The sequence below is a fragment of the Talpa occidentalis genome, unplaced genomic scaffold (genome assembly GCF_014898055.3).
Source record: "Talpa occidentalis isolate TD23 unplaced genomic scaffold, MPIMG_talOcc4v2.1 talOcc4.11, whole genome shotgun sequence".
Lineage (NCBI taxonomy): Eukaryota > Metazoa > Chordata > Mammalia > Eulipotyphla > Talpidae > Talpa > Talpa occidentalis.
This window is the reverse complement of record NW_023601104.1, coordinates 72,696,401-72,721,593: the sequence shown is the minus strand read 5'-3', so window position 1 is coordinate 72,721,593 and position 25,193 is coordinate 72,696,401. Positions and strand designations below refer to the sequence as shown.

At 34.6% G+C, this 25,193-nt stretch overlaps 1 protein-coding gene across 7 annotated transcripts in view; it reads right to left on the bottom strand.

Moving 5' to 3' along the window:
• Positions 1–251: 251 nt before the first annotated feature.
• Positions 252–25,193, bottom strand: part of FUT8 (fucosyltransferase 8) — a 206,528-nt gene continuing 181,586 nt past the window's right edge. For all 7 annotated transcript variants that reach the window (XM_037503518.2, XM_054691117.1, XM_054691107.1 and 4 more), the window contains 4 exons: positions 17,367–17,613; positions 10,210–10,386; positions 4,361–4,511; positions 252–2,425 (listed from right to left, as the gene is read on the bottom strand). In XM_037503518.2, coding sequence (XP_037359415.1) covers positions 2,108–2,425; positions 4,361–4,511; positions 10,210–10,386; positions 17,367–17,613 — 893 coding nt within the window. In that variant the 3' untranslated portion in view covers positions 252–2,107. The remainder of the gene's footprint in view (positions 2,426–4,360; positions 4,512–10,209; positions 10,387–17,366; positions 17,614–25,193) is intronic.

Sequence of the window (25,193 nt, the reverse complement as noted above, 5' to 3'; positions counted from 1 at the left end):
AAAAAAAAAAGAAGAACCAGAAAAATAGGACTCATTCTCTAGAGAAAAAATAATGGAGACCAACAACTACATGATTCAGATATTGGATTTAGAAGAATTCTAAAACAATTATAACTATATTTAAAGATATAAATAAAAACATGTTTGTAATGAATAAAAATTCAGCAGAGAAATAAGAAGTATAAAAAATAATTAAATGGAAATTCTAAAACTGAAAGATAAAATATTAAAAATTAAAACTTTGCCTCCAATTGGGAAACATTCCTTAATTCATTTCCTTCATATTACTACTCTTTGGTCATTGAAAAAGAATCATTTATGGAATGAAAAAAAGACTGATATCGTTTTCCTACAAGAGAAAAAATGGATAGTTACTTATGTTCTGATGACAAGTGAGACAGGAGTTAAAAAATACTCATGTTCAAAAGTACATCTGTTCAGTTGGAGATTTGTTTCAAATGACTTTTATTTGTGTACCAAAACTAAATTGCAAGTTGCTTACCCACACTATAGGTAATTAGATTTTACTCTTTGGGAGACTTGACTGGCAGACAAGAATTTGGGTAAGTTTGGTGGGGAGATTTTGCATACAGGTATTTTCATTTAGTGACAACATGAAGGACAGCTGTTCTGTCTGCGTTTCCTGATATACAACACCAGGACTGCTACTGGTTCCTACATGGATCAAAATTTTCTTTTAGAAGGCAGAATACATGCTATGAAATACTCTTGCCAGTCATCCGAAGGAAGCAAGCTACGGATAATTGGAAGTGTTTTTATAAGGAGAAAAGTGATGTTTAGACAAAGAGCATCAATGTCTGAAGTGGTTCTAACAATAGAATTACTAAAAGTATTTGGAAGATATAATCCCAAGTCCATTCATAGATTGATTTGTCTTGGTTGTTCCCCAATTCTATGTGAGACATGTCGTATTTCAGAAACAGAGCCAAATTTAATCATAGAGAGGTTTCTGGTATGGTACTCTCAAAAGCAGATGATGACAGCAAAGGACACAAATTGGTTCCTGGATAAATAACAGAACCCCAATCACCAGAAGTGAAAATAGCCACAACAAGAAAGGTTACCAATAAGCCTGAAATTGTTAGTTTTAAAAATGGAGATGATAGTTTCTTTGGGGGCAAGGAGTGTACTTTAATTCAATTATAACAAATAAACTATTTCCAAAATAAGAGAATAAAAGCTCTCAGGGTGTTCTTTGCAACTTTGTAAAGTGCACCAACGAAATTCAGTTATCAATATTAAAATGGACCAATGACTCTGAGCTACGACCTGATTAGTCACTCACTCAGAAACAGAAAAATGTAAAACAGTGAAACTCTAAAACTCCTTTTTATCATAGCTTTTCCACAATAAACCTGACTACTACATCATCCAATGATGTAAAATTCCAGAAACTTTACAAAATTCCTCTTTGTAAAATTTATTTTTTGTTATCAAAGAGAATGTCCAGAAACATTGAGTAGTACTAAAGAATTTTTTTCATGGCATTGTTTTACAAAAGTTCCTAATGGAGTGTGAATATTTTATTTTGGATGTATCCTTCACTTATTAATGATGAAGTAGATGAACTGATGCAATTACTTAAAAAAAAAAAATTCAGACAAAAACAGCCATTCTCATTCGGAATCTGTTGATTGGAGTAAATTCAGTGGTTACAATACCACCACCGGCTAAGAATCAATCTCCCTGCAGTAGGGAGGTCAGGTCTCCTATTAGGTCACATAGGTCTTTCAGGTATAGGCACCATGTTTGAAGTCTCACACAAAATGTCCGTGTCACTTAAATTACACAATGTGGCAGTGTTTGTTTCATGGGGATAATCTTGAAAGAAGGGGCAAATAGAAAACAACCTGTTTGCATGTTATATGTGAGTACATTATTGAACTGTGCATGGGTTTGTGGGCATTGTAGCCCTTGTTAAAGAGAGGAATTCCACCAACAAAGCATCTATCCGTTCCCAGTTGCTCCTTGTGCTGAGGGTGTCTACTCCTTTAAACATGTACTGTTAGATCAGGGCCTTCTTCATCTACTGTTTGGCTCAAATGGTTTGAACTGAGTTTGGTTGTCCATCTCGTCCATCTCAGTTTTATTTCTCAGCCTCAGGATATGTGGGGTACTTGACTGTTTCTATCTTCTCTCGGACTTTGTAGGAGGGGTACAGGCCAGTCCTTCCCAGTTTTCTGTTGACACCTTTAGAATAGCCATCCCAATGATTTCCAGCCACGCCAATGATATCTCCAGGTTCCATGGGGATTTCATCTGCAGTTCGAGGTTGGTGAGGATAAATGGCAATCTGGTTGTGGGCATTTTGGCCCCCAAAATAGTAGATGTCATCCAAAGAATGGAAGTTTGCAGAGGCATCAGGATGCAGTGTTTGCATGATCTCATAAGCTACTCGACAGACCTTGGGGATGAATGAAAAAACAAGCAGTTAATATACGTAAGATGTTCTTCACAGCAATTTGAAAGTCACTGCACAAATTGGTTAGGACTAGACTAGGACTTCGACTTGGACTGAGAGGATAAGTAGTGGGTTCTGGTCACAAGTTGCTCTCAGATGGTGTTGTGTACAAGTCATTCTTCATCTCCGTGCTTGTCTTTTTTTTGAAACATAAAAGATTATTACAAATAAGGTTGCTGGGAGTAAAAATATATAATGCAAAATTATACTTTGAGAATATGACTCAGTTAATTTTATTAAACATTTATTATATGCTCCATGTTGGGCACTGGTGGCACAAAAATGAGTATGACATAGTTTGTGCCCTTTAAGAATTTAAGGTTTACGATTATAAATATTTTGCATGAATGTTGCTGCTCCCTTTCCTTCATTCAGTGTTAATCAGTCACATACTCTTTTTTCCTCATTTGGATGTGGTTTCAGTATTCTTCTCAACAGAAATTCATGTAATTACTGACAATCAACGACCATTAGTAAATGAGCTAAAACATATTTGCCATTCTGTTCTAAAGAGTTTTAAGTGTGCTGTGTAGACTGCAGCAGTCTAGGACTGAAATAAGATGGGCTAGCTTTTGAAGAAGATAGATCTACCTGATGTATTTAAGGCTACTTAAAAAATTTCTCTGCTCAATGAATACCTACTGTGCTCACAGGATGGTAACTACAATTTCAAAATCTGAGCATCACTCCTTGAGCTAAAAGCTTGATGATACAGTTAAACTATATCTCCTTGGAAGGGTAACATTTTAAGCATTTAATAAATATATTCATTATAGTGTAAATGGGTTTCAGTGACTTTTCTAGGAATAGGTGAAGACTGAAGAGGAAATAGTATCATTTTACTTAGAAAATTCTTCTTTCATATATTGTGAACAGAGAACGCAAGTCAAATTTTCTTAAATTTCCAGTTGGGTTATCTTAGTTTTATTGTCCCTATACAATACTTTTACATTTATTTAAAAGTTTACATGAGGAAAAACATCAGGATTGTCAAAGCATTCTGAAGAAGATATCAAGCTTTTTCCACATTGAAGGAACTCATAAAACCTTTACTGGAGTAGGTATCATTCCAAAAATTATTATCACCAGTCCATTTTAGACAACATAGTCTCAGAACTGTATTCCCATGAAAATGATGTAGTTTTCCTTCACATATTTTATTTTCTCTTCTAAGCATTTAGGCATACATGATTTCTATTTCTCGGTAGTTATTCTCTAGTTATTTCATATATTGCTCTGCTGAAATTCCAGTTGGCATATAAATCTGATTGGATCACTCATCAAAAACACATACACCAAACCCATAACACAATTAATTGCAACAATTAATCTCAAAGAGTGGTTGTGATAAGGTACTGCTTAAATTTGAAGTACACTTTCTTGCTAGGTAGAAATGTAGTAGGATTTGAAGAGGAATTACATTTCCTTTCTTACTTTTTTTACAAAGCAATCAAGTGAGGCAAAGCTGGGTGTTTAATTCTCTCAATATCAGTGCATTGTTAGGTAGAAATGGATGAATTCTGGTTTCAGAGGAATTGTATGCAAAAGCAGAAAAGTATTTAAGTAACCTTAATTACTTCTTGTTTCTATTAAGTACTGTGAACAAGCCAAGTATTTTAAACAAATTTAGTAGGTGGCTTTAGTGGAGATATAGTCAACTACTCCTTCTTAACAACCAAATATTCTGTGCACTCAAATAGCATTCTTCCCCAGAATCTTTACATTCTTTACAAAAAGGATCATTCCAAAATATTAGGAAAATTGCACCTCAGTCAAGAAAACACTGAAATCACACACATACACAGAACTCCAAGAACTTCTTGATCCAAATATGGCCAAAAACTATATGTCAGGTAAAAACAACCTATTATCACTTACCTGGGATGAAAAAGTACACACTAGGAAGTCTGCCTGCGAGAGAAAGTGTATATCCAGGATCACACCCCTAAGTGAATTTTCTGTGTATCGATTATGTAGTCCAGCTGACCAAGAGATAGAGTTATCACTAATAAATTCATAATTGGGGTACCTGAAAAAAAAAAGAGAAATTTGTACATAGTCACTGAAATCAAAGTATTCTACTAGTGTACTATTAGCAGGGAGATATTCTTGTACCTACTCCTTTGAGTTACAAGGAGAGTTTTAAATATGGCATTCAACAGAGTAGTTGATAAAGCATCTTTGAAATTATCAGTGGGGCAGAAGTCATTCTGGAGAGCTCTGTATGTTAAGTGCTATTAGTGAGCATATAAAATACACATACATGCATCAAAATGTCCCTCATTAACTCATGACAGAATTGGAAACAGAAGGTTTCTTATTTTCTTTATAATGAGTGAGCTCTTAAGAGGTTTTTCAAGCTGCTTTCATATTTGAGTGTTGAGCTTTTCTTTTAGAGTAAGAATGTTATGATTAAACTTCATTTAAATTCTTAATTTAGAATTTTTAATAATTCATATTTACCTCCTCTAACATCTTAAAACACACCTAAGCCAATAATAGTTAATGGGATACTATTATAACACATTTATGAAGCAAATTCCTTGTAATGTCCACCAAGATTTTAGTAGTCTTGGCTCAATACGTGTTTAAAAATATTAAAACAGGAGATCTTCAAAAAGTCTACCATATGTTCAAATAATTCTACTCTGAGGTTTAATTATACTTTAGTATAGAGTGAATATATTTTCTCAGTGTGTTAGGTAGATCTTCAGAATTGAGTTGCAAATTTGGGGAAATTATATAAAAAGGGGATATTTGTATCTACTTTATATAATTTCGTAAGAATTAAATACATTAAGCAGTGTAAAGTGCATAGAAGAGTACCTTACATATAGTAAATGCTAAGCAATGCTAAATATTAGCTATGATTGGTAAACAAGATCTTCCTCTAGATACCCAGTCTGGGTTTATTCCTTATATATCTCTGCTCAAATATTACCTTACTAGTGAGGAGCCTGACAATCTCTATCTTCTTTACCTGCTTAATTTTTCTCCAGGGCTCTTAATGTGATTTGACATAATATCATTTGACTGTTTATTTACTACCTGCATTTATTCCCTACCTCCACCATCCCTAACTGAAATGTAAGTTCTATAGAGAGAGGCATTTCAACTGCTTTGTTCACTGTTTTACTCTTAGCACCTAGAAGAGAATCTGGAATATAAGAGAATCAATAAATATTTATTGAAAGAAAAATAGTTCCTATTTATAGTCCCTGAAATATCAGAAACCAGTTTTCAGCAGGTCCTTACATCACATTTCATTCAACATGATTTTGTTCCAACACTGACAAGGAGGAAAAACGAGTATTCCTGGGTGAGGTCACTGTCAGTGTGGAGTCTGCACATGCTTCCTGTCTGTGGGTTTTCTCTGGCTACTTAGGCTTCATCCCACTCCTCAAAGATGTACATGCTGGGTTCACTGGAGTGTCTAAATTCTTCCACTCTGAGTGAGTGTGGGTGTGCATGCCAGTACACCCTGCAATGAAAGGGTGCCCTGTCCAGGGCTATAAGGACAGGCTCCATCTATCCATGACCTGGAACTGGAATAAGTGAGCTGGAAAGTGAACGGATGAATGAATGAATACAAATACTGCTTAATATTGGAAGTGTTTCTGACTGGCTTTCAGTGTCAGATCCACTGGCTTCATCATCAGTTTTGCTCTCTTCAGTTCCAAAATCAGGGAGAAGGAAATGTCACATTTGTTCTATAAGGAAAACCACCAAAAAAGCCTTTTAATGTGATTCTCGTGAAGTGGCATACCCAGGCATGGGGCTGAAAGAACAAATAAATCTGAAAAGGCTGGAGGATAAAGGAGAAGGGGAGTTGGTAAAACACACCAGTATAGGGTCTTATCTTTGAATAAAGACTAACTTTGTCAGTATGGCTAGGGTCTTCCATGAAATAAAGGAGTGACCTATTTACTGAGAAGTGACATTAACATTATTGTCTTTTCTAATTTAAAGTCCTTCCCCTGGAACCAAATCAAAAGATCACCTAAGTTCCTCAGGTCTTAAATCCATAAGCAAAAGGCCACTTAATGAAGGATAAAAAGAATGGAAAAGCCAAACATAAAGACGGTGCATGAAAGAGGGAGATCTTGCAGTTCTCACAGTGGACCTTTCTGCACAAGTATGTCTGTTTCTTGCCTTTTTTTTTTTTTTTTTTTTTTTTTCACAAGTAAGATCTGTAATCTTCTCCTGGAAGATTGCAGAGATTGGCAATGGTAATTTTTTTTTTCCTTTTCTTTATGTCACCCACAAAGGACTAACTTGAAGTTGTAAACTAACATAAAATATTCTTCTTTGAACTGGGGGAAAAGTCTTTGCCAGGATTTCAGAGTACCTGGTATACAACTTCTTCAGGACCCGTATCTAACTATACTATATTTATCTGCAAAATTACACACCATCACATGACAGTCCCTAAAATTATGAGCCATACATTATCTTTTATTTCTTTTTGTATTCCCAGTGTGTTCTATGCCTGGAATATTGTTGTTCAATAAATTAGTGAAGAAATTTACCACACTTTACTGTTGATTCTTCATTTCACAGGGCAACAAAACCTTTGTGACAATTTTTCTTGCCACTACTCACTTAAATGAACCTAATTTCAGGAAGCCTTCCTCTAGCATCTTCGATAAAGAACTAAATGTATACATATTTAATCTGAGCAATTTTTAAAGGCTTGTTTTTCTTACTGTTTGACTCCATCCCCAATCCCCACAATCCTAGAATATTGCATAGACAACTTTAATAGTTCTTATTTCCTTGACCTCCAATGATTCTGTTATTTAAGCAAATATAATAGTGAATTACCTCAGAGAGAGATCTCCACATTAGAGATGGCTGCCATATTCACTGGGATAGGTACTAAAATCTCATGATGAACTCCATCTTAATTTAGAGAAACCTGCGGTATGACAACAAGCAGCAAAGTATTGCTGCTCATCTTCACACAGAAATCACATGTATCAAGCTTATCTTGATCCCATTTATAAACGTATCATACCCAGAAAATGGATTCTTTTTTGACTATGAAAATCCTGTGAGTCATTTCAGGTAATTCTTCATCTCTTCACCCTCTTAAAGCAAAAATGCTATAATGACCGTAGACACTATGTACCTTGCTAAGAGATTAATTCATGCTTTTGGACTCCAAAAACAATTGACAGAGTTTTATGGTTTCCTTAGGTACCAAGCCAATCCTGAGAGGTGTAAAACATTTAACTCAGAGTAGAAAACTATTTATTTATGCAAAATAATGGAGAGAAATAGCATTTAAATTCCTGAGAAGACCTTTAAAATGACTCAGAAAATCAAATTTAAAAAGAATGTCCAGAAAAAGAAAAAATATGCATAAAATGTTACTACTACATTTATAACAGAACATGGAAAAAACTACTGCCTGGACTATCTTGAATGCATCTGGATAGTTACTAGCTGTTGACCACAAAGAGGAAACTCAAGTTTTACTATTTCCACATCCAAGTAGATACTACTGCCAGCTGCACTATAAGGGTAACTTTGTGTAAAAATATGCTGCACTTTTGATCAAAGCTATAAAGTGTTAAGTTCCTTTTACCTAAATACTCCCAAAGTTCACAAATCTAGTTTAAGGAAATAATGTAGATAATTTTAGGAATACACTATAGCATTATTTATAAAACTAAAAAAAAAGAAATAACCTAACTCTTCAATATGAGGAGAATGGTCAAGCAAGCAATAGCATATTCCTACACAGGATATGTAGTCATTAAAAAAGATGCTTACAATGATTTTTTTTATTGACCTAGGAATAAATTGGTATATTAAGTAAGAAAGAGTTCAAATTATATAGAATACAATCAACTATTAAAAATGTGTAACTATATGAATGTCTGAGGAGAATTTGTCAATATACAAATAGTTGTTGCCAGGGAATAATGGGATTGTGATTAATATTTTTAACTTGACTGAATCCCTACCAACTTTCACATTTCCTAATAAGCATGAATTATCTTGCTAATCAAGGACAAAGAAAAAGGAAAAAAAAAACTATGATGCATTCAAGAACAAATAAAATTATATTTTTCAACCAAGCTACAAATTTAGCCTGGTATTTTAAAATGAAGAAGCACAGTAAGCCATTTCTACTTTGTCTCTCTGTAATAGATCTGATCAAACTGTAAAGGTATCTTTTAAATTGTTTTATTATGTTTTGTACCCAAATGTTAATAAGATTCACATGTAAAATCATCTTTACTTTATAGAAGAATTATAAGTATGTAACTTGGTTTATACTTGGTTATTTGACTGATGAATTTCTTAATCCTTTATTGCATGTGTGTGTGACAGAGAGAGAGAAAGAGCAACTTTTTTAAGGGAAAAAAAAATTTATATATGGAGTGAAATTGGACTCTTAGGAGGCAGAAAAAGGATTTAAATTAATATCCAATGATTTAGATAACACATGCATATTAGAGTCCTCATTCTAACTTTGTTTTTCTTCCATATCCCCACTTGTAACATAAAAAAGGAACCAGGAAATAAACTAATTAGTCAAATTGCTTAAACAATTAACTGCTAATAAAAGTATTTTCAATTTGGCAGGATTGAAAAAAACATAAGGCACTTACCAGAGCTAGGTAACTGCGTCTAAAGTGCTTATAATCTAGTGAAGGAGATAGAAGTAAGCTATTGCTGAACACTAAGATAGTGGAGGGACACTTAGTCAAGGACTTATTGATGATTTCTAAAGCAGATGGTATTTGTGTAGCGCTAAGCCCACAACTTTATAGTCTTAATTTCCTACTTTCACATACAGCTAAAATTGATATTAAATCAAGGCCAATTCTAGGTTCATTCAGATCCCATGATAAATTCCCAATTAGGATCAGTGTTTTATGTGTTTTCATAATACACCATGTTAATTCTATAGTAGCATTACTCACACTATAGAATAACTGTCTGTTTCATAAGTAGATTGGGAATTCCTTGAGAGCAAAGTGTCTTGCTTATCATGGAATCCCAGCACCTAGCACAGTGCCTGAAATATAGGCAAACTCAATAAATGATGGTTACTTTTCAATACAGACTCAACAATCCTTATTCTACCACTTACAAAACTTATATTCTGATTCTTTACTTTTCTTTATAATAACTTACAAATTCCAGAAATTTTTATAAGATGAAAGGCATACCTTATGTATGTTTGGAGTTGTCAATAATTATTGGTGAAGATGGTCAGATCCAAAGCGCAATATCTAGTTGTGTTTTATTGCTAACAGATGCATATAGTTGGTTAGCATTGTGGACGGGCTGTTTGCGACTCCACACAGTTTATATGTTGAAGTCCTAACTCCCAAAATGATGGTATTTAGAGATGAGGCAATTAGGGTTAAATAAGATCTTAAGCGTGGAGGTCTCATGATGGAATTAATACCTTTACAAAGAGCTTGCTATCTCTTTTCCAAATATAAAAAGAGAGGTCATATGAGTACATAGCAAGATGGGAGCTGCTTACAAGCTAAGAGAAGAGGGTTCAGAATGAAATCTACACCTTTCAGGCACTTCAAAGATGTTTTGATTACATGAATGGCTACATAAGTACACAGTTGTTACTAAAAAAACCTCAAAAATCTGTAATAACATAACAAGAATCACAAGTCATGGAAGTTAAGAATTCCGTTCAACTGCAAAGAGGAAAGTCTACTCCAGAATCACTAGTTCTTCTAACTTACTTTGTTTTTGCCTCCTTTAATAAAGAAGGGTCATCTGTAGCCAAATACACTCTTTTTTTGTCCACTTGCATTCTGCGAGCGAGAAGCTGAAAATGTTCTTCAACGTGTACCATGTATTCCTCAATGGGATGGAAGGCGGCTTCTGTTCCCACTTTGTCTGTGCGTCTGACATGGACTCTGGGGGACAGATGGAGAAGTCAGATTCATCGGATAATGTTCTGATCCACTGGGTGCTTTTAGGGTGCTCAACTTTATATGCTTATTCATGGTGGTATTATGGGTATTCTAAAAAAAAATTTCTTCACTTTCACCCTTAGAAAAACAAACATAAAAAAAACCCCTCAAATATATCTTTAGAAATAAAGATTTTGAAGAAGGCTTTCTTATAAAGAATGTAATTGACATAGGGGGAATACATGGAAGGGTCAGACTTCTACTCATACTAGGCAATGAACTACCAACCAGCTTTCCAGAAAAAATAATGGCTATAACTTAAGATTTTTCACAGCAAGTGATATCAAGATTTATAGTTGCTATTTTTTTAAAGATTTTATTTATTTTTTTGTGTAGAAGATCTGGGGTCTAGGCCATAGGTGCAGGGAGTGAGAGGATTCACCAGAGAATGGGGAACAGAGCAGTTGGATTTACTGAAATACATTGTGGAGGGGAGCAGCAAGCAAGACAGAAGTCTGCTACAACACAAGTGGGTTAGCTCCCTGGGGGGGACTAGACTCAGACAATAGCAGTGATACTGCTGAGACTTAATCCCTAGGCCACCAGGGAAGCCCCACAGTTGCTATTAACAGAACATTACATAGGTTGTTCATAACAATTTGATGCCAGGTTTTTCTTTTCCTTATCTTATCTAATATAGTTAATTTAACTATGGAATTTAATGTTGTCTGAGAAAAACACTGACCTGCAAAGAATCTTCCTATAGCACAATCAACCCAGGCAAATCTTTTAAGACTTTTTAGTATTTTAAGTTCTTGTAACATTTCAGTCCTATTATTGTATGCATAATAACTTTCCTCTCTCTGTTTTTCACACTACCAAACACAAGCAGATATTTATCTCATTGCCCTATTTCAAGAAAGGCCTCAAAATTGTAAAATTGGGGACACAGATTTACATGTCCTGAACAGAATAAGGCATTATTACTCTTCCATCATAATGCTTCCAAAGTAATTATTCCACAAATTACTATCCATGCTTCATATGTGGAAAAAAAGAAAAAAGGTAGATCTATTTCCTTTTAGGTCACAATATAAGGGAATGCTTAGATGAAGCCTAAGGTCAACTTTTCATTCTGAATCTGGAGTGAGGGGTTGACTTCACTGGTGTCACTCTGACACCTTCACAGCTAGTCTTTGCATTCCAGAATATAGTACAGATGTGAATATTATCTTTTGAATACTTGTCATATTTCCTTCCTACATCCTTCTTATTCACTGCTTCTCTCAGGAAATTGGTATTGTCACTCTGTTCCACAGAGATGAAGCGGGACAGAAAGAACAATTTCTTTTTTTTTTTTAAAGATTTATTTATTTGTTTGTTTGTTTGTTTGCTTGTTTGTTTGTTTATACAAGCACTGGGTACAGTCAGAAGCGCGGGAGGGTGAGAGATTTCACCAGAGCCAGAGCGGGGAGCAGAGCAGGCAGAAGGACCGAAGTACACTGCTGAGGGGAGCAGCGGGAGGCAGGAGAGGTCTGCGCGCCATGTGGGACCCTCACCCTGTGGCCGGGGAGCAGCCGGGGATCGAACCGGCACTGCAGAGGCCGCGGGCAGTTTCGCAACCCAGAGCTCAACCGCTGCGCCACCGGGGAGGCCCAGAAAGAACAATTTCAATGTAAAGTTCCATGAGAAGAAACACAATTTGATACTCTGATTTCAAAATGTACTTTCTGTAGCTCTAACATTTAGTATAGGGGTCAGAAATTTCTATGTCTGAAGACTAAGACACAAGGGAAAATATGGGGTGGAAAATATGAAAATAAAAATAAAAATGATGGAGAATTGTAATAATGGAAGAATCAAAGGAAGAGGAGACTTTTAGACAGTGGCAGAGCTTGACTAAGGGTAGGAAATCCCAGTTACACCAAAAACAATGAATATATAAATGAATCAGTGAATGAATTATAATGGAAGCGTCTGAATGGTAGAACTGTGAAGGTTATTAGAAGTCATTTAATTTAACTCTTTTATCTGACAGTTAAGGAAACTGAGACTTCTGAAGACATTTCAGTGAATAAAAAGGTAACAGAGGCAAAGAGGCTAGTTACCCCACATACATTTCAACTCAGTTTTCATAAAGGTATGTTATTTGTTTACCTGCCTGACTTTTACTATTATCAACAGATATCAAACTCCTTTGGGGTAGGTAATCCTAGTGGCACCAAAAGCAATGGATATATGAATGAATGAATGAATGAGTAAACAATGGATAGACATAAACATCCAATTGTTATTAGCAGAAATATACCATGTAACCTCGTTTTTACTTTTTTGAATGAATGAGAAAAGTGGCAATTAGTGAAGTTCCAGAATGGTCAAGTAAGTTACCCAAGGTCATGTAACATATTACCGGTGAAGACTAGATGGAACCCCCAAGATTCCTGAATCCTATTATATACTTTTCACTATGGTCTACTACACCAATGTGGAAATAACTCAGCTGTCTACAGTACTTCAATTTTATGTATTTGGTGAATCCACTATTAAGTAGATATTTAATGGAAAATAGTAAGGGCAGCTTTCAGGAAATCCAAACAAAGTTATGAAGGTTTAAGTCTTTGTTTTGGCTATTGTCTGTTTTGCTGTACAGCTCTTTAATTTGATGTAGTCCCAGCTGTTTATCTTTGCCTTCACTATCACTGCTTTGGGTGATGTATCTGTAAAGGTATTTTTGAGGTGCATGTCATTTAGTGTTTCGCCTATATGGTCTTCTATATATTTTGTGGTTTCAGGTCTTATATCTAGTTCTTTAATTCATTTTGAGTTGGTTTTTGTGCATGGTGTGAGGTAGTAGTCAAGCTTCATTCTTTTGCATGTAGCGACCCAGTTTTCCCACTTATTGAACAAACTTTCTTTGCTCCATTGCACATTCTTTGCTCCTTTGTCAAAGATTAGTTGATCGTAAATCTGTGGGTTTATTTCTGGATTTTCTATTTGGTTCCATTGGTCCATGTGTCTGTTCTTGTTTCAATAGCATGCAGTTTTGATTATTATGGCTTTGTAGTATAGTTTGAAATCTGCAAGTGTGATGCCTCCATTCCCTTCTTTTTTTTTTTCATGTGAGCTTTGGCTATCCAGGGTTTTTGGTGGCTCCATATGAATTTCATCAATAATTGTTCTATTTCTTTGAAGAATGTCATTGAAATTTTTATTGGAATAGCACTGAATCTGTAAAAGATAAACTCATGCAATTTGCAGCAACATGGATGGAGCTGAAGGGGTCATGCTCAGATAAATAAGCCACAAAGAAAAAGAAAAATACCAGATGGTCTTAGAAATTTAGAACACGTAAATAAGGGACCAGGAAAAAGACTAATTGTAATAAAATAAAAATCAAAATCAACAAGCAACTATAGACCAGAAACACACTATGGGGTGTGGGGTGGGGAGGGCGGGGAGAGGAAGAGAAGAGGGATTAGGGTGAGAATAAGAGGAGTGGGAATTATATGGGGAATATAACTAAAATAAAAATGCATACATTGTGCAAAAATGAAAATTATGTAAGAATTATATAAAATATCTTTCCATTTCTTTGTGTCTTCTTCTATTTCTTTTAACAGTGTTTTATAGTTTTCTTTGTATAGGTCCTTTACCTCTTTTGTTAGATTTATTCCCAAATATTTGATTTTTTTTGTTTCAATAATAAAAGGGATGTTTTTTTTGATTTCTTCTTCTTCAGATTTATTGTTTGTGTATAGGAAGGCTACTGACTTTTGTGTGTTGATTTTGTATCCTGCCACTTTACTGAACTGATTGATGAGTTGAATTAGTTTTTCTGTGGAGTTTTTGGGGTTCTCTATGTATATTATCATATAGAATAAACATTATTAAAATGGCCATCCTACCAAAAGCAATATACAGATTCAATGCTATTCCAATCAAAATTTCAATGTCATTCTTCAAAGAAATAGAACAATTATTGATGAAATTCATATGGAATCACAAAAAACCCCGAACTGCCAAAGCTCTCCTAAAAAAGAAAGAAGGGAATGGAGGCATCACACTCCCAGACTTCAAACTATACTACAAAGCCATAATCATCAAAACTGCATGGTATTGGAAGAAGAACAGACACACAGACCAATGGAATCAAATAGAAAATCCAGAAATAAACCCACAGATTTATGGTCAACTAATCTTTGACAAAGGAGCAAAGACTATGCATTGGAGCAAAGAAAGTTTGTTCAATAAATGGTGCTGGGAAAACTGGGTTGCTACATGCAAAAGAATGAAGCTTGACCACTACCTCACACCATACACAAAAATCAACTCAAAATGGATTAAAGAACTAGACATAAGACCTGAAACCATAAAATATATAGAAGGAAATATAGGCGAAACACTACGTGATTTGCACATCAAAGACATCTTTACAGATACATCACCCAAAGCAGTGATAGTGAAGGCAAAGATAAATAACTGGGACTACATCAAATTAAAGAGCTTCTGCACAGCAAAAGAGACAATAACAAAAACAAAGAGAAACCCCACTGACTGGGAGAACATTTTTGCACAACACTAATGATAAAGGACTGATCACAAAAATCTGCAAAGAGCTGATGAGACTCAACAACGACAAAGAAAATAACCCAGTCAAAAAATGGGCAGAAGAACTAAAAAGAAACTTCTCTGAAGAGGAAATGCAAATGGCCAACAGGCATATGAAAAAATGTTCAACATCACTTGTAATCAGGGAAATGCAAATCAAAACTACCATGAGATACCATCTTACACCAGTGAGAATGGCACATATTAAAAAAACTAGCAACAACAAATGTTGGCGAGGGTGTGCAGAAAAAGGAACTCTCCTGCACTGTTGGTGGGAGTGCAAACTGGTCCAACCACTATGGAGAGCTGTGTGGAGATTTCTGGACCTACTAAACATAGAGCTTCCATATGATCCAGCAATTCCACTCCTAGGTATTTACCCAAAGGACACAGAAACATCAATTCCAAAGAGCACCTGCACCCCTATGTTTATAGCAGCACTATTTACAATAGCTAAGCTTTGGAAACAGCCCAAATGCCCAAAAATAGATGACTGGATCAAGAAGATGTGGTACATATATACCATGGAATATTACTCAGCATTCAAAAAAGATAAACACATGCAATTTGCAGCAACATGGATGGCGCTGGAAGGGATCATGCTCAGCGAAATAAGCCAAAAAGAAAAAGAAAAATACCGGATGGTCTCACTCATAACAGGAATCTAGAAAACTTAAATAAGGGACCAGGAAAATGAATAACTATAAGAAAGTGAAAATCAAAATCAACAAAAAACTATGAACCAGAGACACTTTTTGGGGGGTGGGGGGGGAGGGGAGGGATTGGGGTCAGAATGGGGGGGTGCAATTGTATGGGGAATATAAAAATAAAATTTATTATAAAAAAAAAAGAATTATATAAAATAAATTAATTTAAAAAAAAGGTTTAAGTCTTGGTTTTGCCTTTATTAACTCAGGAACTTTGGACCAAGATATTCTTTGCTTAATTTACTGATCTATAAAATGATTCTATGCCTACTTGATAGAATTGTGTTATAGGATTAATGAAATAATGTAATTGAAGGTATTTTGCTAATTTAACTACTATATATGGTTATCTTTGAAGATGTTCAAATATTGCGATTATTAAGCCTTTCCTGATCCAGATGTAAGTATATTTCCCTCTCCTTAATCTCTCTTTGTACCTTTTATGGTTCTCTCAGAGTATTTATCACACTCTACCATATAATGTTAGTTGTGTAAGTCTCTTTTCCCACAGATTGCAGCAAGCTGGAAGGAGCCATTTTTAAAAATTTAATCTCTGACCCCATGCAGCATATACTCAATATATGTTCTACAAATATGTGAACGAATCAAAATCTGTATTAATATTTATCTATAGTTGACTTTATTACAAATAGTATAAGCTACAGAATGCCATAGTCTAACCAACATGTTTATTTTCAGGAATTTTTATTTAAATATCAGTCTGTCTGAAAGGCAGTAGTACTTATAGTAGAATTTTTCCTTAGAAATAATTTTTTTATCCTTATATTAAAACGTTATCATTTTTAAGGTAGATATTACCATAATTTCTTTATTTTATAGATGGAAAAAAATCAAAGCCCAATAGCAATTTTGGCTCAGAATTGGGGGAAAACCAGGAGTATTAACCAGGTCACCTAACTCAATAGTCCAGTATTCTTTCCAATAAGCAAAAAATATTTCCCATAACGTGAAAGTTGGCATAAGAATCCAGGAAAACTCCTCTTTCAGTAACTCTTTATATATATATATATATATATATATATATATATATATACAGAAGCACAGGCTTGTAAGCAAAGATACTCACTTGGGTTTTTCCTGCTCCTGGGACTTTTTGATACAGCCCCCTTAACATAAGCACAAGACTGAACTTGTATGTACATGATGACTCCCAAGTGGGTCAAAAGATAATTTGAAATAATAACCTTAAAATTATCTCATATTTTAATTGATAGCCCTGTTTTCAAAATAGCTTCCAATAGAAAACAGAATATCAAAAATACAAAATAATAACTGGCAATTATGGAGACTAAGAATACAGTGCAACAGAAAAGCTACCAATGTGACAGTTTCATTCATCATGTGCTATATTCAAAATAAATTCACTGATTTCTCTGGGAGAGTGAGCTAATTTCAGAAATATGGGTTTATTATATTTTCTGAATGAATAAAAGAACAGATAAAGAAAGGTGACAAAGTATGATGACTCAGTTATTCTCAGTAACAAAGAACAGTCTCCATTGTGGCTTAAGGTAAACTTGGAACCTCTGTTTTTGGGTGAGGCTATGAAAATGAACTATATATTATAAAGTTCATAACATATTACAAAGGTATATATATAGTCCTGCTATTACATTTCATTTTGTGAGGAAAAAGTCAGATTCTTACCCAATAACTGGATGTTTAAAGCCAAGTTTCTTGGTGGCCTCCTCTATTTCTTTTTCAAGCCACGGTTGAGGGCGGATCAAGTATTTGACAAACTGGGACACCCACCATACTGCAGGATCACCATGCACTCGCACAAGTCGGTCTGCAAGGTCTTCTGGTACAGCCAGGGGTAAATACGGAGGACGAGGATGAAGACTGTCTACAATGGGGAGCTCGACCACCTGAACATTTTTGTCCTTAACTTCACCTGAAAGAATATCAAAACATATTGTTACCATATTGTATTTCCCATACAACTATGTTTAACAAGAACTCACTCTGGTACTTTTATCCTCATAGCAATTCTAAAGAAGTATTGTAATTTTTACATTATAGAGGAAGATAAGTATCTTGTTCAAGGTACTAGCTATAAAAGTGACAGGGTTGAATTTCACCTTCAACCTCAAGGCCATGGCCTCTTTCTCTCCTATAATAATATGCTGCCATATCAGTATCTCATACCCAAGGTAAAGATGATATCCAGCACTCAAAATATTTAACTGGAGAATAACCATTATTGACAGTGGGTTTAGCCAGTTAGACAAAGAACTATTTTTTTGTTAACTGTTGCTGAATTAGACAATAAAGTGGTCTCTTAACTTCCAGCTTGTCATTATAGCAAATGGCATTACTTTCATGACAGAGTACAATGACTCTAGAGAGCCCTAGAGATTATAGTTACAAGCAAAATATCCATATCTTTTAAAGAAAAAAAAATTCAGTGACTATTTTTGGGTTTTTTTGGCCAAAATAGATCTATTATGTTCTCAGTTTTGATAATAATAGAACCTGTGCTGATTATCTGCCTGGATATTAATTTAAAATAACATACTAAATTTCATAGATGATTAGTTTTAGAATCCAACTTCTATATATCATTAATGTTGCTGCTGTTCTATCAACTTTATAACGCAATGAGAAGAGCAAACCAAAGTGTGATAATCAGCACGCTTGGAGATTACATAATAAAGACCACCTAATAATTGAGTAATAGCTAGAAAATAAAAAGAAACCAAGCAGAGAAACTTCACTAATATAAAATGTACTGAATCAAGTTTTCAATAACAGAATATATTAACCTGAATATACAAATAACTCCAGTTAAGATATTGTCATGATGCATAAGAAATTAGAATCATAGCTAATCACTGGACCATTAAAAAAACTGCACTTTAGAGAATAAATCTCGAATCAATTTAAAATATATTCACCAGAATGAAACACAATTCTCAAATTCTGTTTTCTTGCATGTATACAAAATGTTTTAATGTAAATTACATAATCTGAGAATGTAACCATTCAAGCCAAGTGCATGGTTGTTAGAAAGTCAGCTGGCATAACTAAGAATTAAAAAGGTCTGGTTAATAGTCTGTCTCTCTGATATATAAACTCATTTCAGGTTTCTTAAAACATGGCATTTGTTGCATGAATAAATAGTAGAAAAAAAATTGACCACCACTACTACAGTTTTGTAAGATGCCAATTATAAAGGAGTTGGGAAACTTAACCAGATGAGAAACTGTAATCATGAGTATGTGGGAAAAGTACTAATATAGACTAATTTACATTAAGTTCTAATAGTCCCCAGAAGGCAAGAAAAATTGGGGTGCTTTCCCTGATGTAGAGATAAGTAGTATATGTGTGAGAGAGGAAAAAAAGAAAAGAGAAAGGTAGTTTATTTCCTATAAAAAACAGAAAGAAAGGAAGTCCTAGTTTGTAATAGGTGACCACGAACAAAAACAAAATTGTGATTTCTTCCAAACAAGGTTATTCTAAATGTTCAGTGAAACTAGCTCCCTCTTTTATCCAAGGCCTCCACTTCCTTACAGCTGGTCCTGTTGACAGCTTTTAAAACAACTGGAAGCCATATCTTTAAGACAGAGAAGTCTGTTTGTCTTTACTGCTTGTTTTCATTCATTCACGTGTTAAGCTATTTATTAATATTGTGATGAGCCCAGCAGTGTGCTGCAGAGGACTCAGTGGTAGCATGGATGTTATCTGCCCCAAGTTTCTAATACAAAAACCTCACACAGAACTAGATTGCTTTCAGTGAAAGAAAAATAAACAAAATACCATCACCAACAAACATGTCATCTAAAGGTATCAATACTTGATACCTGGTTAAAAGGATATTTATAGTTATAGATAAAAAAAGTGGCACAGAATAAAAGTTTAGCTTTCTCAGTAATATATTTCAAAGTGAAAGAATAACAGTACATGCTATGTTCAAAGGTCCCTACTTGTTTATCATGTTTATTTGATTGTACTATCTTACTATTTAGTATTTTAAAAAATCACATTTCTAAAAGTTAATTTATTTTGTACATGGTAATTATAAATGCAATTTTACTGCAAACAAAACCATGTTATTAAATTTAAAAGAATTTAAATCTGGAACAGACGCTGGATATAATCTTATTTAGTTTTCTAAACTTTAGTCATTTGTGCATTGCCTTTATAATTTGTAACATATCCTTAAACTATCTGTATTAGTGAATGTTTTAAAAATTTATTTTTAAAGTGTAAATTATTTTACAGATGGTAACTATAAATATAATTTCAATGAAAACAAAAGTATGTTATTAAATTCTATATAGATACTATTGCTTATGCAGGGTTCTAAGCTCAAGTCAGATTTCTGTTAAGGAAAACAAAAGAGAATTAGTGAGTTTTTAAGGGGGTAATAACTTCATTTCCTCTTACATCTCCTGCAAGTTTGAAACCAAATAAGAAAGAGAGGAATAAGATGGCAGTTAAAATGTCAGCTTGATTATCAATAAGGATAAGATGGAGAATGTGGCGCTGTGTGTTTGATATAGGGACTATAGGTTTCTAAGCAGTTTTTGTCAACACTATGTTTGTCAACACTGTCCGCTACCCAGTAGAGGAGGAAGAGCATGTCTTCTGACAATGGCCCATACATAAGGGAAGCCAGAAAGGGCTGTGATCACATGTTTGGTTCCTCTTCTCAAACTGAGCAGTTGTATAATACATTATTTCCCTTCCAAGTGGAGGGAAATGAGGTAGACAGAAGGGGAAGTATTACTGTACTTCTAAGGAATGGAATTAATTTTAATTTCCCTTCTATAGCAACTCTCGAGAAATGGAGGATTCACAGTACCTGCCCTACTCATGTCCACCTCTACCACCTATTATTTAGTGTTAAAGAGCTTTCATAGATATCTTGATACCAAATTGAGACTTTATCTTAAAAAAAGAATAACTTTCTCAACTATGTGACTCAATATTTTAATGTTTTATAAGGAAACTATCTGAAATTATCTCATATACTAACTAAAATCATCACTAGTAATTGAAGGTAGGTTTCAGAGTTTGGTAAACACAGATTTATTTAAACTCCTTAATTTTACAGAGGAAACAGAGTGAAAGAAGTTAAGTGAACTTTTCAAAGGTAATACAGCTATGAAAAGAGCCAGGTTCAGATTCTTTGTGTTTACTACATTCTACTTTCTGTAACCTACTTTTTTTTTTTTTTAAAGAAACATTGTTTTACATTCTTGTTCATGTTTTGACATTATAGGATTTCTCCCCTCAGGTGTGGTCACCATAGATCTCCCACTACCAAACCACCCACAGTCCACTCTCTCCCACCACCACCATTCCCATCCTTCCTATTCCCCCTCTCCCAACACTACTGGATATCTCAGATCTATGATTAGCTTTCTAGGACTGTTTTTAAAGTTCATCTTTGACTCTTTGTTTGGTTTCTCTATATTCCACATATAAGTAAAACCATCCGGTATTTATCTTTCTTCTTCCAGCTTATTTTGCTTAGTATAATCCCTTGCAGATCCCTCCATGTTGCAGCAAATGGCATGAGTTAGTCTTTTTTGATTGCTGAGTAGTATTCCATTGTATGTGCTTTGTGTTGGTGTGTGTGTTAAGTTTGTGTATATATGTATACATGTATACATACATATGTATATACATATATATACACATATACATACACATGTATCTTCTTGATCTACTCATCTTTGGGGGCATTTAGGTTGTTCCTATATCTTGCCTATTATAAAATAGTACTGCAATAAACATAGGAGTGCAGGGAACTATAATTTTTAAAAAGCATTTAAATATGGCCACTTGGATCAATCAAGAGTGCCCTGTTATTGTATTAAGTCTTTAATGTTGTTTAGCTGATAAGAGACTACTCACAAAGATGTACAAAGTGCTCACACAACTCAACAAAAACAAAGTGAACAATCCAGTCAAAAAATAGGCAAAAGAGCTAAAAAGATACTTCTCCAAAGAGAAAATGCAAATGGCCAACAGGTATATAAAAAATGTTCAACATCACTTATAATAAGGGCAATGCAAATCAAAATCACAATGTGATACCACCCTACACCAATGAGAATGGCTCAAATTTAAAAAAACTAGCAACAACAAATGTTGGCAAGGATGTGGCGAGAAAGGAACTCTCCTACACTGCTGGTAAGAATGTGAACTGGTCCAATCACTATGGAAACAGCTGTGAGGAGGTGCCTCAAACTACTAAAAATGGAGCTACCATATTATCCAGAAATTCCACTCCTAGGACTCTACCCAAAGGACACAAAAACATTAATTCAAAAGGATACCTGCACCATTATGTTTATTTCAGCACTATTTACAATAGATAAGATATGGAAACAACCCAAATGCCCAAAAATAGATGATTGGATCTAGAAGATGTGGTACATATACACAATGGCATATTACTCAGTAATAAAAAAGGATAAACTCATGCCATTCGCAGCAACATGGATGGAGCTGGAAGGGATTATGCTCAGTGAAATAAGCCAGAAGGAAAAAAAAAATATCGGATGATTTCACTTATAGGAGGAATACAGGGGAAACAAATAAGGGATCAGGGGAAAAAAGTAATTAATAAAAAAACAAGAATTAATAGGCAACTTATAAATCAGAGACATTTTGCAGGGGAGAGAGAGGGAAGAGCACAAGAGACTATGGTGGTGCATGGGTGAATTTGTGGTGGGAATATTACAGGGACTACACCTGAGAAGAGAAATTATACATTGTACAAAAATGAACAATGATGTAAAATATAAATAAATTAATTAATAAAAAGACTGATGTTTTTTTTTTTAAAAAAAAAAAGCACTGCATGAATCTTTCAGCAAAAGAATGTTGTAAGTCACCCATAAGCCAGCTATTCCTTTGTAAAGAATAAAGAATCCGTGTAAACTGATTCTTTAGCCTAGGCTTTCCTTGTGCTTTAGCCTGGGTTTTTACACAACTGACTATTTAGTTCAACTTGAGTTGATTTGGTCATTATTATCTTGGGGACTCATTTTCAAGACGATCTCCTCTTGTGGATAATCCTGTTTTATAAGGTCATCTCTGCTAAAGGGAGATCAAACTCAGAGGCTTGTTAGTACACACTTAAAGCCCTCTGCTAGGTGCATAGTTAGCTCTTTGAAAGACTATCTCAATAGCTGCCAGCAAGTACCTCTAGAGAAACCCTTTTTCCTGCTAGCCAATTTATAACAGTCCTGTTTAAATGCATTAGTCTGTCATCATTCCATGTGACATATGACAGAGACACTACTCCTGGAGCTAGTCAAGTAGAATTTCCAGTCTTCAGCAGACTCAACACAAAGGGTTTAAGATCGACCATGAGTGAACAGGTTCTGTTCTAACAAAAAATGTTTTAGGGATGAAAAATTTTGGAGCTTAAGTCCTTCGGATTTCTTCTGCACTCGCTGTCCTTTTTCTTCAGTTGCTATTCAGCAACCACTACCACTTTGCTTGTGAGAGAAGAACTCAGGAGGGAAATTCTCCTGAAGATAGAACTCACAGAGACCAGAAGATTAAAAAAAAAAAAGAAAAGAAAAGAAAAAGAGGTATGAGAAAAGGTTGCCAATTGAGAAAAATTCTCTAAGACATTACAACCTGGAACTTAAATTTCACTCAGAGGAGGAGAGGATTATTAGTAGTAACTTTTTGGTGATTCTCAAAAGCTATCTACTTTCTGGACTCAAGCCTCTCAAGGAGATTTCTCTCACTACCCACATAGGTCCAGATTTCCCCCAAATAAGTACTGAGGGGTAGAATGAGGTTTTAATTACTTCCTCTTGATTGCCTTCAATGATTATAGCTGCTATCACCATCACATGCAACAGTCATTCCAAGGACTGTGCCAACTGCTGAGACTCACGGCCCTATTTAAGGCTGGTGCGGGGAGAGACATCAAGCAAATTATTGTAAGGTAAATGCCTATTCATGCAGTACCTTGACTGTAATGTGTAGTGATTAAAAATCTAGGCTTTATAATCACAAAAACTGGTGTTCAAAATACTCTACAAGTTAACAGTAATATTAAATGGTTATTCATATATACATTTATATATTTAATATGTTTACATATTTATAAATACAACCTAGAGAGGTTATATTTAGGTTCATTCCAGTTTCTTTATCTGGAAAATGGCATTAAGAATAGCACACTTCATTCATCTATAAAATGGGATTAATAGTGCTTACTTATCAAGATATTTTCTGGATGAGATATTACATGGAAAAAAGCTGAACATGATTCTGGACATGGTAATTCTCAAAATACATTAATCTTTATTCTGGGATCAATTCTGCTAAACAATTCTCAAAAACTGGCTTGGTCCAGGATGAAATTAATTTCCAAAATACTATATTCTCTGAAAAAAATTATCAGTGTCCCAATTCAGCAAGCCAAATATATATTCCCAGATATACTAGATATAAGGAGCTATAAGATGTATACTCAGAGGAAATCTTACTCATACAGCTTACCACAAGCACTGAAATAACGAGCAGCAACTCCTAGCCATCTGAGAGTTCTGACATTGTCATTACTAACTTGGCCCAAATTCTGTTATAAACTGAAAGCGCAAAAGAGCAGTAACTTGATTAAAATGGTAGTACTTTCTGTTCATATTGTAGCAAAGAATTTGATGCTTAAATTTTATCCATGAAGAATCTAGACTTGTAGGATTTACATTTTCTTTAATACTATGTGGACAAATATGACTGACTAAATTTTATGAGGCATTCAGAGACTGGTTAGAGAATGCAGGAGTAAAAGGAGATCAAGACCAAAAACTAGCTGGCTGTGGTAGATATTTAGAGGCCTGAGGTTGATTTTACTTGGACACAAACAATGGTCATTTTTTTTAAAAAAACTCACATAACTATATGAGGTCAGTTCTTTGAGATTTTAACAAGATGACATTCATATTTATGTCCTCACTTAATGTCTGAACTCTGCTCTCATTTTAAATATGAAGGAGAGTTATACTGTTAAAACAGGTGAACATCTGGGCACTTTCCTTTGTTTTTCAACCACTGCAGCTGATAAAGATATCTTTTTGGACTGTCGTCACCTGTCATATGCATTCTATCACTGCTCTACTTAAGTAACAACTCAAAAGACTGTTATTACTGCCAGTTTGAAGTCTTCAACCAATTGAGCGAAAAGTTCTAAATTCAATCATATGAAGCACAGTGCAGTGTTAGCAACTTTCTTAAGAATTAGCATATCACACTAAGGGAATGATGGTGCAGCATTCTTATGAGATGCTTGCTGCTTTTACCAGCAGTAGAGATGCTTTGCAATGGCAACTAGATTCATGGTTCGATGATACTGACCTCGATGATACTCTGACAGACTTACCTCTAGATAGGGACCTAAAAGAAAGGTGAATGGAAAATATGTAATATCAGAGTGACTTATAGTTTAGGATAAAGCTGGGAGGACAGTGGCAAAAGAAAAAAGACCAAAGAAAT